Here is a 15,593-nt window from a genome sequence, read left to right as displayed (position 1 = left end):
TGTCAAAGAGATAAACAACTACCTGACATGTAGAAGACATCTGAAGGCTGTTCAGGGACGTTTTTAATGTGTGACATTTTTATGTATTCTTAACCTTTGTTGGAAGCTGCCCAGGGTGGCTGGGTACAAATAATAAATTATTATTATTATTATTATTCACCGCCCTATACCCGGAGGTCTCAGGGCGGTTCACAAGACCACAACATACAAAATCAAACCAAAAGCAGTACAGTGGTACCTCGGGTTACATACGCTTCAGGTTACATACGCTTCAGGTTACAGACTCTGCTAACCCAGAAATATTACCTCGGGTTAAGAACTTTCCTTCAGAATGAGAACAGAAATCGTGCAGTGGCGGCACGGCAGCAGCAGGAGGCCCCATTAGCTAACGTGGTGCTTCAGGTTAAGAACAGTTTCAGGTTAAGAACAGACCTCCGGAACAAATTAAGTTCTTAACCCGAGGTACCACTGTAACCCAATAACACCCCCCCCCCAAAAAGCCACATTCTAAAAGGGTGTTGGATGTCTATAAGATCAGCCAAAGGCTTCTAGTTTCTAGTTTAATTGCTCAACGTAGATGCAAAACCGCATTTCCCTGCAGGATCTGTCAGGGGTTCTTTCGCTTGGATTCCTGCATTGCAGGGGGTCGGACTAGATGACCACCTGGGTGCCCTCCAATTCTTTTGATTCCATCATTTTCTTCTCTCCGCTGAGTGGCGATCTAGCGTAGGTAGAATGAGAACGGGATTTCCTGCAAACCTCCCCGCCCCCCCAAAGACACCTTTGCAGTCAGTTTCCTTCCATCTTGCTCAGGGGAAGGGGGCATATCTCTGAGCCCCCCAGGAGTGGCCAAAGCAGGTATCTCTGTGAAATGCAGAAAAAGCAGAGACCGGAGAGGAATCCGGCAGTTTGGCCTTTGGGTGAACATGAGCCGAGCTCGCTTCCTGGAGAGGGAGGGAACTTGGGGGGAGGGAACTCTTATTATAATGTCCGTCCCCATCCGGTGGCTTTCCTGCTTCTTCCCCCGCTGGGTTCCACGCTCTGGGATCTGGTGAGCTTGCCTGCCCCACTTTTTGTGCATTTGGGTGAAGGGCAGTCGCAGGGCTGGAGGGGATGGGGAGACTGCAAGGCTGCAAAGAGAGGAGGGGGCTTGGGGGCTTGGCAGAGGGGAGTTGTTAACATCCCCACCTCCTCCACGGTCTGATCCTCTTTTCAAAGCCGTCTGTGTTGGGGACGATCATTGTGGAGGGGAGTTCCAGAGGTTAACAATGTGCTGCTATGCGCTTTGGTCTCCGATTCTCTGCAGAAGCCCTACACGCACATCACTCAGGAATTGCAGGAGGCTCAAGCAATCAGGTCCCCTTCGTTTTAGGAGGGTCCCTGCCCTGTTAACGGAGAAATCTGAGGGCTCCCTTGGACAAAAAAAACAAGGACACCAGCCAGGAATACCAGAGCAAAACAGCAGCCAATAGGCTTGGTCTTTATTGAAGACTATCGAGACAGGACTCCCACCTGCCACAAGGTGGAACAAGATGGAAGCCCTGAACAAAAGAGAACCCAAACTTTTATTAGCTGCTAATCCCCATGTTATCTAAAGGTAAAGGGAACCCTGACCATTAGGACAGGTTGTGGCCGACTCTGGGGTTGCAGCGCTCATCTCGCTTTATTGGCCGAGGGAGCCGGTGTACAGCTTCTGGGTCATGTGGCCAGCAAGACTAAGCCGCTTCTGGTGAACCAGAGCAGCACACGGAAACGCCGTTTACCTTCCTGCCGGAGCGGTACCTATTTATCTACTTGCACTTTGACGTGCTTTCGAACTGCTAGGTTGGCAGGAGCAGGGACCGAGCAACGGACGCTCACCCCGTTGTTGGGATTCAAACTGCCGACCTTCTGACCGGCAAGTCCTAGGCTCTGTGGTTTAACCCACAGCGCCACCCATTTTCATGTAGTTCTCCTTCAAAGAGTAGCATGCTGTGAACTTCAGATCACTCTTCCACAGTTTTTCCCAGAGGTTCAGTTCCATATTATGTCCTATATCTATTGTCCAGTGTGTCACGGAGACTCATCTTTTGTTTCCCAGAGCTGGAGGCTTCCTTGGGGCACAGATCAAAGATGGAAAAGCAGGATTCTGCTGCGGCAGGAAGAGGCCTTGATACTATCAATATTGGAAGCACTGAGAACTTCTGGGAAAGAACCATGCAGAAGAAGATCCCGGGCGAAGGTGTTTTCCATCCCAAAGTACAGCACCAACAGTTCAGAAACTTCAAGGACGTATGCTACCAGGAGACCAAGGGACCTCGAGAGGTTTGCAGCCAACTCCGCCGTCTCTGCCATGAGTGGCTCAAGCCAGAGCGACACACCAAGGCTCAGATCCTGGATTTAGTGATCCTGGAGCAGTTCCTGGTTGTCCTCCCCCCGGAGATGGAGAACTGGGTCAGGGAATGTGGGGCGGAGACCAGTTATCAGGCGGTGGCCCTGGCAGAAGGTTTCCTCCTGAGTCGGGCAGAGGAGAAGAAGCAGGAAGAGCAGCAGGTGAGAGACAGCTAAATGAGGGTTGTTCCAAAGGGCCTAAAAAACATGAGGGAGCTCAACTCAAAACTTGCTATAATTGGCCAACTTTTTCAGACAGCAAGAGCCTGTTGGATCAGGCCAGTGGTTCAGCTGGTCCAGCATCCTCTTCTCACAGTGACCAACCACATGGCCATCTGTCTTGGATTCTTTAGATGCATTGCAGGGGGTTGGACTAGATGACCCTTGTGGTCCCTTCCAGTTCTACCATTCTGATGCCTGTTGTTGCTGTTTAGTCGTTTAGTCGTGTCCGACTCTTCGTGACCCCCTGGACCAGAGCACGCCAGGCACTCCTGTCTTCCACTGCCTCCCGCAGTTTGGTCAGACTCATGCTGGTAGCTTCGAGAACACTGTCCAACCATCTCGTCCTCTGTCGTCCCCTTCTCCTTGTGCCCTCCATCGTTCCCAACATCAGGGTCTTTTCCAGGGAGTCTTCTCTTCTCATGAGGTGGCCAAAGTATTGGAGCCTCAGCTTCAGGATCTGTCCTTCCAGTGAGCACTCAGGGCTGATTTCCTTCAGAATGGAGAGGTGTGATCTTCTTGCAGTCCATGGGACTCTCAAGAGTCCCCTCCAGCACCATAATTCAAAAGCATCAATTCTTCGGAGATCAGCCTTCTATATGGTCCAGCTTTCACTTTCTGATGCCTGTAGGAAGCCTCAAGGACCGCCTCTTTCCATATGAACCTACCCGGACCCTGAGATCATCTTCTGAGGCCCTCCTTCCTGTGCCACCTCCTCCAGAGGTCCAGAGGGTTGCAATGCGAGAACAGGGCCTCCTCTGCAGTGGCTCCCTGTCTGTGGAATGCTCTCCCCGGGGAAATTCACCTGGCGCCTTCATGGTTCATCTTTAGGTGCCAGGCAAAAACATTCCTTTTTAACCAGGCCTTTGGTTGATCTGATTTACATCCTATGCCCTTTTAAAATGTTTTTTTTGGGGGCGGGGGGTAGGGAGGCTATTGGGTTGTTATTTTTATTTTTATTATGTATTTTGTGGTTTTGTATCTTGATTTTATTTTGTGAGCTGCCCTGAGACTCCTGGGTATAGAGCAATATATGAATTCAATAAATAAATAAGCTTCCGGGTCATGTGGCCAGCATGACTAAGCCGCTTCTGGCGAAGCAGAGCAGCGCATGGAAACACTGTTTACCTTCCCGCCGGAGCGGTACCTATTTATCTACTTGCACTTTGACATGCTTTCGAACTGCTAGGTTGGCAGGAGCAGGGACCAAGCAACGGGAGCTCACCCCATTGCGAGGATTCGAACCGCCGACCTTCTGATCGGCAAGTCCTAGGCTCTGTGGTTTAACCCACAGCGCCACCCGCCTCCCACAATTTATGGACCTAATAGGTATCTAAAACCAGTGATATTTTAGGGAGCAGGCTAGCAGGTGGGGCCCATTACTTATATCATAGGAGTCTACACAACACAAAACACCGTTGCTGTATGTAGGTTTTATTTTATTTGTTTTTTTATCTTATATTTTGCAAATGTACATCCAGGTTTTTTTCCTTTAATTTTTTTAGGGGCCCCCAAGAGAGTGGGGCCCTAAGCTATAGCTTGTTTAGCTTAAATCCGGCACTGGTGATGTTCCTTCCTATCCTTATAAAATGTTATGTCTATCTTTTCCCAGCTGATGCTTCCATCATGCCTTGGGCAGAGCTAATATCCCATTGTTGTTTCAGAAGTTCTCCATTGCTCCATAACGTGGTTCATTGTTCTCCAGCTTTTACCAAAAAGCTTCCAAAGATCTGCGTTCACATTGTTTTACAACTTCAACTTGCTGTTTCAGACCAGGGGTCTGCTTGCAGAATTGGCTGCTGATTCCCTGGAGGCAGAGAGGACGCCATCAACCACTGGAGAGTATCCCATGCGAAACATGCCAGAGAGTGATGGAGGTGCCACTTTGTTGGGTAAATATTAATGTTACATGATCTTGAACTTGGGTCCCCCTCTGTCATAGAGCGTGCCAGTCAGTAAATCACCCACAGTTCAAATAAAAATAATAACAATAATTCTGTTATTTATACCCCACCCATCTGGGTATAAATCTGTTGTCCCAGCCTTCAATATTGAGTATGTTTACATTTTTAAAAGTCATCCAATCTTTGAGCCACACCAGATGTGCTGCTTCGTAATATAATTTAAGATCTGGTAATGCAAACCCACCTCTATCTCTAATTTCCTTTAATAATTTGTATTTTATTCTTGGCTTTTTACCCTGCTAAATGAGCACCCCAAATGAGCCACTCTGGGTGGCTTACAACATATCTAAAAACATAATAAAAACATCAGTCCTTAAAAACTTCCCTAAACAGGGAAGTTGCGAGTTACCTGGAAAAACACAGTCTCCACAGACTTGGCTGAATGTCAAGCTTAATGAGCACAGCAGCTCATTCCCTGTTGGGTCTTCTGGCAGTGTTATGTACTGAAGTTTTCACCCTGGGCCAGCAGGGGGGTACTGTAGATAGTTTTCACTCAGGTCCACATATGCAAATAAGGGATTTAAAGTGACGTTCAGTGATTAGATAGTTAGAGAAAGTTGTTACAGTTGCGTTGTAGTGGAGCTCTATATAAGCAGGCTGGCTGAACCCTTCAGTTCAGTTCAGTTCTGTTCTGTGAATAAACAAGAGCCGTTTGAAGAATCGCTGTGTCGTCTGATGTGTTCACCCACAACTTAACAGGCAGGAAATCAGTTGCTGAAACGGAAAGCCTCCCCTGCAACTGCCTTAAGTCCGCTCCTCTCCAGGACTTTCAAGCGATCAGAGACTGCACCTTTGTTCGACCTATTCTCCTGTTTCAGTCCTCTTCTGGTTCCGGGAGACGGAGGGTGAATGGAGTTTGCCACAGCACAACGGGGGAGACACCCGTGCCTCTTCATCAGCCTGACCCGTCTCTGCTTCTTGGCCTCCTCTCCTGCTTCACCTTCTGCCTCCGATTCTGGACTGCTCTCTGCCACAGCCTCCTCCTGCTCACTAAACCCTGTTACCTCATCAGCTTCCGATCCCTTCTCTTTCCCATCTTTTCCCTCTGACCACTCATCGCCGTCCCACCACCATTCTCCAGGCTCTGAGTTTTCTTTCCTTAGGAGTTCCCCAGCTGCTTCCTTCCACCATTCCCCTATGTGCAACCAATCCATGACACCTTCCACTGTTTATGTAATAATAATAATAATAATAATAATAATAATCTTTCTATATCCTGCCCTCCCCAGCCGAAGCCAGGCTCATAGTGGCTAAGAACAATAAAAGTAACACAGCATTCATAAAATCATTGTTTCCTGCTTGGCAGGGGGTTGGACTCGATGGCCCTTGTGGTCTCTTCCAACTCTATGATTCTAAAATCAAATTAAAATCAAATTAATGGCAACCATTGGCCTAGAGTTCTGTGAGGATTACCAAAGGAGGGGGTCAGACTGTGCCTTGGCCAAAAGGCCTAGTAGAACAGCTCTGTCTTGCAGGCCCTGCGGAAAGATGTCAAGTCCCACAGAGCCCTAGTCTCTTGTGACAGAGCGTTCCACCAGATCGGGGCCACGGCCGAAAAAGCCCTGGCTCTGGTCGAGGCCAGCCTAACCTCCCTGTGGCCTGGGATCTCCAAGATTTATTTGTGGACCTTAAGGTCCTCCGTGGGACATACCAGGAGAGGCGGTCCCATAGGTACGAGGGTCCTAGGCCGTATAGGGCTTTAAAGGTCAAAACCAGCACCTTGAACCTGATCCTGTACTGCAATGGAAGCCAGTGCAGCTGGTATGTGATCTTTGGGATGCCTTCGCGTTCTCCTGACTCTTGTCGTGGGCGAACATGCTTGCCCCACAGCCCTTATACACAGTTCGTCCATATTTATTTCCAACGTTTGAACACGTTAAAGGCGACACTTTGATTTGTTGCCCAGAGCCCAGGTGGAGAGCTGTGTTTTCATCAAACTGGGATATAAAAATAGATTAAGAAGAGGTCGTCTGGGTCATTCCTGGGGCCTATCTAGTCCACCATCCTGTTCTCGCACTGACCAGCCAAATCCTACATCCTATGCCCTTTAAAATGTGGGGTTTTTTTGGGGGGGTAGGGCAACCAAAATGGTCAAAGGCCTGGAAACGATGCCTTATGAGGAACGGCTAAGGGAGCTGGGCATGTTTAGCCTGGAGAAGAGGAGGTTAAGGGGTGATATGATAGCCATGTTCAAATATATAAAAGGATGTCACATAGAGGAGGGAGAAAGGTTGTTTTCTGCTGCTCCAGAGAAGCGGACACCGAGCAATGGATCCAAACTACAAGAAAGAAGATTCCACCTAAACATTAGGAAGAACTTCCTGACAGTAAGAGCTGTTCGACAGTGGAATTTGCTGCCAAGGAGTGTGGTGGAGTCTCCTCCTTTGGAGGTCTTTAAGCAGAGGCTTGACAACCATATGTCAGGAGTGCTCTGATGGTGTTTCCTGCTTGGCAGGGGGTTGGACTCGATGGCCCTTGTGGTCTCTTCCAACTCTATGATCTATGATTCTATGATTCATGGAATTCTACTCAATATTGATCCAGAGCAGATTCCAGCACATAGTTAGCAGAGTAAAAACTTAAACACATTGCAAGATTCCCCAAAAATAGACCAGAGGCAATGAATATTTCATCCAGCAGAGCTTTACTGCTACTGAAGGCAAATGAGTATGATGGTCACAAATCCAATACGTTCAGGATTGGTGCTGTCCATAAGAAATCCAGTTGCAGCAGAGTTCACTTAAACTTACAATAACTTCTAGTCACACTATACAGTGGTACCCTGAGTTAAGTACGTAATTCGTTCCGGACGTTCATTCTTAACCTGAAACTGTTCTTAACCTGAAGCACCACTTTAGCTAGTGGGGCCTCCTGCCGCCGCCGTGCGATTTCGGTTCTCATCCTGAAGCAAAGTTCTTAACCCAAGGTAATATTTCTGGGTTAGCGGAGTCTGTAACCTAAAGCGTCTGTAACCTGAAGCGTATGTAACCCGAGGTACCACTGTATACAGAACACCACACCAGAAGGAAGAGAGATAGAAAGTGAAACCCAGACTCCTTCTGCCCTTATTATTATAGTCAGCATGACCTTGACAGAAGAGATAACAGGACCAATTTAAGCCAGCTGTACTCAGCTTCTCTGAAGGAATAACCCAAACATCATTAACCTTCTGCTTTTTTCTGTCACACAGCTTCCAGAACCCTCTTGAACTAATTAGAATAGGAAAGATCTCTACACGTCAGATCAATACTTTCTGTACAGTCATACCTCATGTTACGGACGCTTCAGGTTACGTGTTTTTGGGTAGCTGACCGCGGGAAACCCAGAAGTACCGGAACAGGTTACTTCCGGGTTTCGCCGCATGCGCAGAAGCGCAAATCGCGCCAGCACAGACGCAGTGCTTCAGGATGCAAACGCTGCAGGTTGCGGACGTGCCTCTGTCACAGATTACGTCCGCAACATGAGGTTCCACTGTACTAAGAAACGCAAACTGACAGGGGGCAGTTATTGGCTTGTTGTTGTTTTTATTATGTATTTTGTGGTTTCATGTTCTGTTTTTATTCTGTGAACCGCCCTAAGATCTGTGGGTATGGAGCAGTATATTATTATTATTATTATTATTATTATTATTTATTAATATGAGAAGACTGGGAGCAGAACCTGAACACAAGGAAGCTCTCTCCTCTTGTGGTTTTCCAGCCGCTGGTATTCAGAAATACACTGCCTTCAACTAGCTATTGTACATAGCTATTGTGAGCAGAATTCCTCCACAGAATGTGTCTAATCCTCCTTTAAAGCCATCCAGAAAAAAAGGACTCGACATTCAAACTGCATGCAGTGGAGGAGACCTGGGCTCTTGGCTTTCCCGCCACCTTTGTCTCTTTAGCAGGTGATGGAATGAGCTTGGCAAGACCTGTTCGGCCACCTCTTCTTTCGGACGGAGGGGAAGCAGCTGCTGTAACACTAGACCAGGTAAGGGGAAGATGGGCAGGTGGCAGCGATGGAGCCTCTTATCTCCTGTGCGCCTCTTTCAGCTTCAACAAATCCCTCTCCTTCTCTTTGCTTCTGTCTGAGCTACATGCAAGGAAGGCCGTGTACGCCAGGCAGATTTGAAGCACCTTTCCTTTCCGAGTCTTCTGGATTTTGCTTGTCGATGACCTTCATGTTAAACTTCCATACTTCCTTCCTTCCTTTTAAAAAAATAAAATAAAAATTATTCATTTTTATTCATTATAACATTATAACTTTTGAATTATGGTGCTGGAGGAGACTCTTGAGAGTCCCATGGACTGCAAGAAGATCAAACACATCCATTCTTAAGGAAATCAGCCCTGAGTGCTCACTGGAAGGACAGATCCTGAAGCTGAGGCTCCAGTACTTTGGCCACCTCATGAGAAGAGAAGACTCCCTGGAGAAGACACTGATGCTGGGAAAGATGGAGGGCACAAGGAGAAGGGGGCGACAGAGGACGAGATGGTGGGACAGTGTTCTCGAAGCTACCAGCATGAGTTTGACCAAACTGCGGGAGGCAGTGGAAGACAGAAGTGCCTGGCGTGCTCTGGTCCATGGGGTCACGAAGAGTCGGACACGACTAAATGACTAAACAACAACAACAAACATTTGTTATCGTACACAAATCATAATCATTTTACAAATAGGATTCTCAGAACCCCTGAACTTCCCTCCATGGTTTCCCCAGATATTCTTTTCAAACTGAGTCTTATCATATTCATATTTTCTTAAATCTCAATTTTTATCATAATTCTCACTTCACTGCACTCCAGTGTTTTCAATTGTTTACAGTGTTCTTTCAAGTAACTTAATCCCCCCCCCCATTCTTTATTAAATTTATTGTCTTCTTGATCTCCGTTTTTCCCGGTCATTTTCACCAATTCGGCATCTCTATCCACCATTCTTCTTTTGTAGGTAAATTGTCCTCCTTCCATCTTTGGGCAAGTTGCATCCGCGCAGCTGTTGTAGCATACATAAATAGTCTCTTCTGATCCTTAGGTATTTCTCGACCTAAAATTCCTAGCAAGAAAACTTCCTTCCTTCCTTCCGAGTCCAGTGTCCTGTTTTTTCTTTAAATTGATTTTGATTACGTTTTGAATTTTTAAAGCAAATTTTCTCCACAGACAATAAACCATTATCTTATAGTTTTCTTTTTGACTTCCCACCCTTCCCTCCCTGACATTTTTATGCATTATAATTATTACCAAACCCCTTAACACTATCTAACCATTTTCTTCCTCTGCTGTTCATATCTCAAATCCTGCTCACAATTTCATGTCGCTTGAATACTTCATCAGATAGTCCAAGAGAGGCCTGAGATTTTCCATAAAAAGTTTGTCCTTTGGATCTCTTAATTTTACAGTCAATTCCGCCATTTCAGCATAGTCCGTTAATTTTAGAAGCTATTCTTCTTTAGTTGGAATCCCTCTTTACATTTCCACATGTAGAGACTTGTTGGATACATAAAAATATAAAAGTCAGATTCTTCAGAACATCTGTCCCAATTACCCCTCGCAGAAAGCCTTCGGGTTTTTGGGGGATAACCAGTTTAAACATCTTCTTTAGGGGAAGCTATGGAAAGTTAATTTAAAATTTACAGATTGTTGTACATTAAAAGAGAATTACATGAAGATGATGTATAGATGGTACTTAACAGCGTATAAAATTGCAAAAATGTATAGAGGTAGATCAGGTATTTGTTGGAAGTGTAAAATGATGGATGGAACTTTTATTCATATGTGGTGGACCTGCAGAAAGGTAAAAAGGTTATTGGGAAATGATTTATAATGAGTTAAAAAACGTTTAAAGTGATGATTCCCAAGTAACAGGAGGCCTTTCTGTTAGGTATAATTAGACCAGAGCTTCCAGAGGAATTGTTTAATTTGTTTATGCATGCTATGGCGGTGGCCAGAATAGTCTGAGTGTGAAAATGGAGAGGAAATCCCGACGAAAGAAGAATGACTTATGAAGGTGATTGAATATGCTGAAATGGCTAGACTAACTGAGAATTAAAGAACAGAATGAAGAAAAATTTCTTGAAGAATTGTAATATTTGAAAAAAAAATCATGGTGATGTTAAAATGTATTGAGGATTTGAAGTATTGCAATGAATGAGAAGTGGTAATTTAATAATCTATAGTTAACATATATACAGTGGTATCTTGGTTCTCAAATTTAATCCCTTCCGGGAGTCTATTCGACTCCTGAAACTGTTCGAAAACCAAGGCATGGCTTCCAATTGGCTGCAGGAGCTTCCTGCACTCAATTGGAAGCCGCGTAGGACGTTCAGCTTCTGAGAAACATTTGCAAACCAAAACATTCCTGTCCAGGTCTGCGGCGTTTGGGAGCAAATTTGTTTGGGAGCCAAGCTATTCAACTACCAAGGTACCACTGTAATGGGTAAAATATAAGTAATAAAGCATCTTTATAAGGCAAGAAAAGAACACCATGGAAAAGTGGATGGGAAGTCAACAGATAATAAGATATATGTTTCGATGGTTGTCTAAAATAATTTGTAAAATTTGAAAAGCTAATAAAAAACGTTAATTTGAAAATCTAACAAAAATGTCAATAACAGGCTATAAACGAATGATATGTTAATAATAAACATCTTCTTTAATTTGTTATCAGTGCCCTGTGTCCTTTGAGGATGTGGCTGTGTTCTTTGCAGAAGAGGAGTGGTCTTTGCTGGATCCTGACCAGAGAGCTCTGCATAGCGAAGTCATGGAAGACAATTGCCTGATGGTCACCTCTCTTGGTAAGGCTCCCTTGTTTCCCTCGCTCTGAGGTGAAGAGCTGCCATCCTCACAATATAGATTTTAACCTCTGAAGAAAACTTTGGAAAAGCGATTTGAAGTTTACAGCGTGTTATTCTTTGAAGGAGATCTACTTGAAAATGATTTACAGATGGTATTTAACTCCGAGTAGGCTTACTAAGATCTATAAGGCTGAATCAGATAAGTGCTGGAGATGCAAAGAGGTGGAGGGAACGTTCATATGTGGTGGACTTGTGAAAGGGTAAAAGAGTATTGGGAAATGATCCATAATGAATTGAAACAAATGTTTAAAAGTACTTTCCCAAAAAAACCAGAGTCCTTTTTGTTGGGGATAATTCAGACTGAAATTCCCAGGGGTCCAAAAAGGTTATTTATGTATGCCACTATGGCGGCCCGTGTTTTGTTAGCCCAAAAATGGAAAACGAGCCAAGTCCCAACCAAAGAAGAATGGCAACTTAAGCTGACAGAATATGCGCAGCCTGCAGACTTAACACATAGCATAAGAGAACAAGACCTCGTTTGTTGTTGATTAGTTGTTTAGTCGTGTCCGACTCTTCGTGACCGCATGGACCAGAGCACGCCAGGCACTCCTGTCTTCCACTGCCTCCCGCAGTTAGGGAGTCTTCTCTTCTCATGAGGTGGCCAAAGTCTTGGAGCCTCAGCTTCACGATCTGTCCTTCCAGTGAGCACTCAGGGCTGATTTCCTTCAGAATGGATAGGTTTGATCTTCTTGCAGTTCATGGGACTCTCAAGAGTCTCCTCCAGCACCATAATTCAAAAGCATCGATTCTTCAGCCATCAGCCTTCTTTATGGTCCAGCTCTCACTTCGATACATCACTACTGGGAAAACCATAGCTATAACTATACGGACCTTTGTTGGCAAGGTGATGTCTCTGCTTTTCAGGGTGCTGTCTAGGTTTGTCATTGCTTTTCTCCCAAGAAGCAGGCGTCTTTTAATTTCGTGACTGCTGTCACCATCTGCAGTGATCATGGAGCCCAAGAAAGTAAAATCTCTCACTGCCTCCATTTCTTCCCCTTCTATTTGCCAGGAGGTGATGGGCCCAGTGGCCATGATCTTCGTTTTTTTGATGTTGAGCTTCAGACCATATTTTGCGCTCATTACAAAGACTATAAACACACAGTATATACAGAAATGAAAGCACACCCACCACATGTGGTAGAACATGCCTGCCTTCTCTTTACACTTCCAACATACGTTTTGTGTACAAAGACACCCCCTTGGGCTCTCTTACTAGTTTCCTCTCTTCATTCTGCAGCTCATGGAAAGCACTTCCGCCATCGTTTGGACCACACGACCCACCAAACCATCCACACGTCAGAGAAGCCCTATCAGTGCTTCGTGTGCGGCAGGAAGTTCATCCAAAAGGGAAGTCTCACTGAACATCAGAGAATCCACACAGGGGAGAAACCGTATCAGTGCTCGGAGTGCGGAAAGAGCTTTGGCCAGAAGTCCCAGCTCACTTTTCACCAGAGAACTCATTTGGGGAAGAAACCTTATCAATGCCCAAAGTGCGGAAAGAGCTTCGTTCACCATTCGACCTTTTCTTGCCATCAGAAAGTTCACTTTCGGGAGAAATTGTATAAATCGGGGGTGGGCAACATCAGGCCTCTCTACCCTGCGCTTGGCACCTGCCCCACACCGGGGCCCCCCTCCCCAGCCCCTGCCCCCCCAATGACTCTTCTGTTTCTGCCTGCCTGGAATGTGTCCTTCAACTCCAACAATGCCCCTTGAATGTCTGTATTGAGGATAGAGAAGGTGTTGAAACTGGCTGGCTGGCATGTCTGGCATGTCAGGCCATGAGAAAGTTCACTGCAGAGGACTCTCTTACGCAACTGGGCCCAGGACAGATCTCTTAAATTAGCTTGTGGGAAGGAGGGAGCTTCATTCCACCTGATTTAGGTGTGTGAGTGATCTCTACAGGGAACTTTTCTGTGCTCCAGAGCCCAGCGCTAAGTAGGATTGATCAGTCCTGCTCCCCACCCACATAGACCAGCTTTGGACAGGTGAACAATGACAGCAAATGATTGACAGGTGGGTGGGCTCGCCCACAAGTCAGAAGTTGGCTCAGGTCGGTGGGGTGAGGTGGGGAGATATCTGGTCCCCCAGGCAGAAAAAGGGTTCTCTACCCACTGGGGTGGGACGCGGGTGGCGCTGTGGGTTAAACCACAGAGCCTAGGACTTGCCGATCAGAAGGTCGGCGGTTCGAATCCCCGTGAGGGAGTGAGCTCCCGTTGCTCGCTGCTCCTGCCCACCTAGCAGTTCAAAAGCACTTCAAGTGCAAGTAGATAAATAGGTACCGCTCCGGCAGGAAGGTAAACGGCGTTTCTGTGCACTACTCTGGTTCGCCAGAAGCGGCTTAGTCATGCTGGCCACATGACCCGGAAGCTGTACGCCGGCTCCCTCGGCCAATAAAACGAGATGACCCCGCAACCCCAGAGTCGGCCACGACTGAACCTAATGGTCAGGGGTCCCTTTACCTTTACCCACTGGGGTAAGTTACCGGTTTTCCTTTACCGATTTACTAGATACTGGCATTTTGAGAAAGCATATGGCGGCCATTCTGTGATTGGCCATTCCCAGGAGAGCAGCCATTTTAGAGTGGCACCCATGTCACTTTCTCTACGTTCCAAAGGTTGCAAAGAAAGGTATAAGAAGAATGGAGAGCCTGCTGTATCGTCAGGCTCATGCTGGATAGCTCAGTTGGTGCTGATAACTCCAAGGTTGCAGGTTCGAGCCGTGAATGGGGCAACTGCATTTTCCTGCATTGCAGGAATAGATGATCCTCAGGGTCCCTTCTTACACTACAGTCCTATGATTTCTATGATTCCCTAAAATGGCATCTATCCACAGCTGATCTATCAGGCTACAGTGGGGGAGGCGACTACAGGGCTTCTCCATTGGAGAGCAATTTTGGGTTCCTCTGTTTGAGCTGGTCATTACTATTATTCAGTGACTAAGAAACAGCTCCTGGGCTCCCTTCTCCTATTTCCTTTCCATCCTGTTTCCTTTTCTGTTGTGGCTCTTCGATCGTAAGCAGATGATGCTCTTACGCTACTGATATTTGTAAGCTGGTGTTTTGAAATGTTTCAGGGTTGCATATCAAATAAATGCTTCGTTTATCTTTATAAATGGATTGCAGAGAAGAAAATGCATATTGCAATTTTTTAAAAAAGAGGTGTCCTGGGTGTTGCATGGAGACTTGAAAGGTGGGATAGGAATTGTGTTATATATATATATATATATAGTTGTTGTTGTTGTTTAGTCGTTTAGTTGTGTCCAACTCTTTGTGACCCCCTGGACCAGAGCACGCCAGGCACTCCTGTCTTCCACTGCCTCCCGCAGTTTGGTCAAACTCATGCTGGTAGCTTCGAGAACACTGTCCCACCATCTCGTCCTCTGTCGTCCCCTTCTCCTTGTGCCCTCCATCTATCTGAACATCAGGGTCTTTTCCAGGGAGTCTTCTCTTCTCATGAGGTGGCCAAAGTATTGGAGCCTCAGCTTCAGGATCTGTCCTTCCAGTGAGCACTCAGGGCTGATTTCCTTCAGAATGGAGAGGTTTGATCTTCTTGCAGTCCATGGGACTCTCAAGAGTCTCCTCCAGCACCATAATTCAAAAGGATCAATTCTTCGGCGATCAGCCTTCTTTATGGTCCAGCTCTCACTTCCATACATCACTACTGGCAAAACCATAGCTTTAACTATACGGACCTTTGTTGGCAAGGTGATGTCTTTGCTTTTTAAGATGCTGTCTAGGTTTGTCATTGCTTTACTCCCAAGAAGCAGGCGTCTTTTAATTTCGTGGCTGCTGTCACCATCTGCAGTGATCATGGAACCCAAGAAAGTAAATTCTCCTTCATGCATCACTGCCTTGCTGTGGCGAAGGGGCTTGAATAACTCAGAGAAGCTATGAGCTATGCTGTGCAGGGCCACCCAAGATGGACAGGTCATAGTGGAGAGTTTTGACCAAACGTGATCCACCTGGAGCAGGAACCGGCAAGCCACTCCAGTATCCCTTCCAAGAAAACTCCATGGACAAAGACAACAGGCATATACCGTATTTTTCGCTCTATAGGACGTAACTTTTCCCCTCCAAAAATGAAGGGGAAATGTGTGTGCGTCCTGTGGAGCGAATGCAGGCTCCCTGGCTTCAGTGATAGCAACGCGAAGTCTCCGAAGCCTGCGCTCCAGAGGCTTCACGTTGCTTTCGCTGAAGCCAGGAGAGTCTGGTC

The 15,593-nt window shown here is 46.2% G+C and overlaps 1 protein-coding gene across 6 annotated transcripts; it reads left to right on the top strand.

Annotated features, from left to right (window-relative positions):
- The first annotated feature begins 957 nt into the window (after window positions 1-957).
- On the top strand, window positions 958-14,512 carry LOC308469881 (zinc finger and SCAN domain-containing protein 16-like). 6 transcript variants are annotated; one of them, XM_080992951.1, is made up of 6 exons: window positions 958-1,051; window positions 2,081-2,532; window positions 4,361-4,481; window positions 8,440-8,525; window positions 11,196-11,322; window positions 12,620-14,512. In XM_080992951.1, exons 2-6 carry the CDS (start codon window positions 2,113-2,115, stop codon window positions 13,093-13,095), a joined length of 1,230 nt encoding a protein of 409 aa, XP_080849077.1. In that variant the 5' UTR covers window positions 958-1,051; window positions 2,081-2,112; the 3' UTR covers window positions 13,096-14,512. The 6 variants fall into 6 exon arrangements, with proteins under 6 accessions (XP_080849077.1, XP_080849079.1, XP_080849080.1 ...); XM_080992953.1 differs by having other exon boundaries at window positions 1,046-1,075; XM_080992950.1 differs by lacking the exon at window positions 958-1,051 and adding an exon at window positions 1,129-1,597 and having other exon boundaries at window positions 8,443-8,525.
- Window positions 14,513-15,593: the final 1,081 nt, after the last annotated feature.

Source organism: Podarcis pityusensis, assembly GCF_964106645.2.
Source record: "Podarcis pityusensis genome assembly, chromosome: 2".
NCBI classification, from domain to species: domain Eukaryota; kingdom Metazoa; phylum Chordata; class Lepidosauria; order Squamata; family Lacertidae; genus Podarcis; species Podarcis pityusensis.
This window is presented reverse-complemented; position numbering and strand designations above follow the sequence as displayed.

What these genes read in the sequence shown, in the direction of transcription:
- LOC308469881 (XM_080992949.1), top strand. An exon ending in AGAAGCAGGAAGAGCAGCAG is followed by an intron (nt 2,533 to 4,360) that starts GTGAGAGACAGC and finishes TTGCTGTTTCAG; the next exon opens with ACCAGGGGTCTGCTTGCAGA. An exon ending in CTGCTGTAACACTAGACCAG is followed by an intron (nt 8,526 to 11,195) that starts GTAAGGGGAAGA and finishes ATTTGTTATCAG; the next exon opens with TGCCCTGTGTCCTTTGAGGA.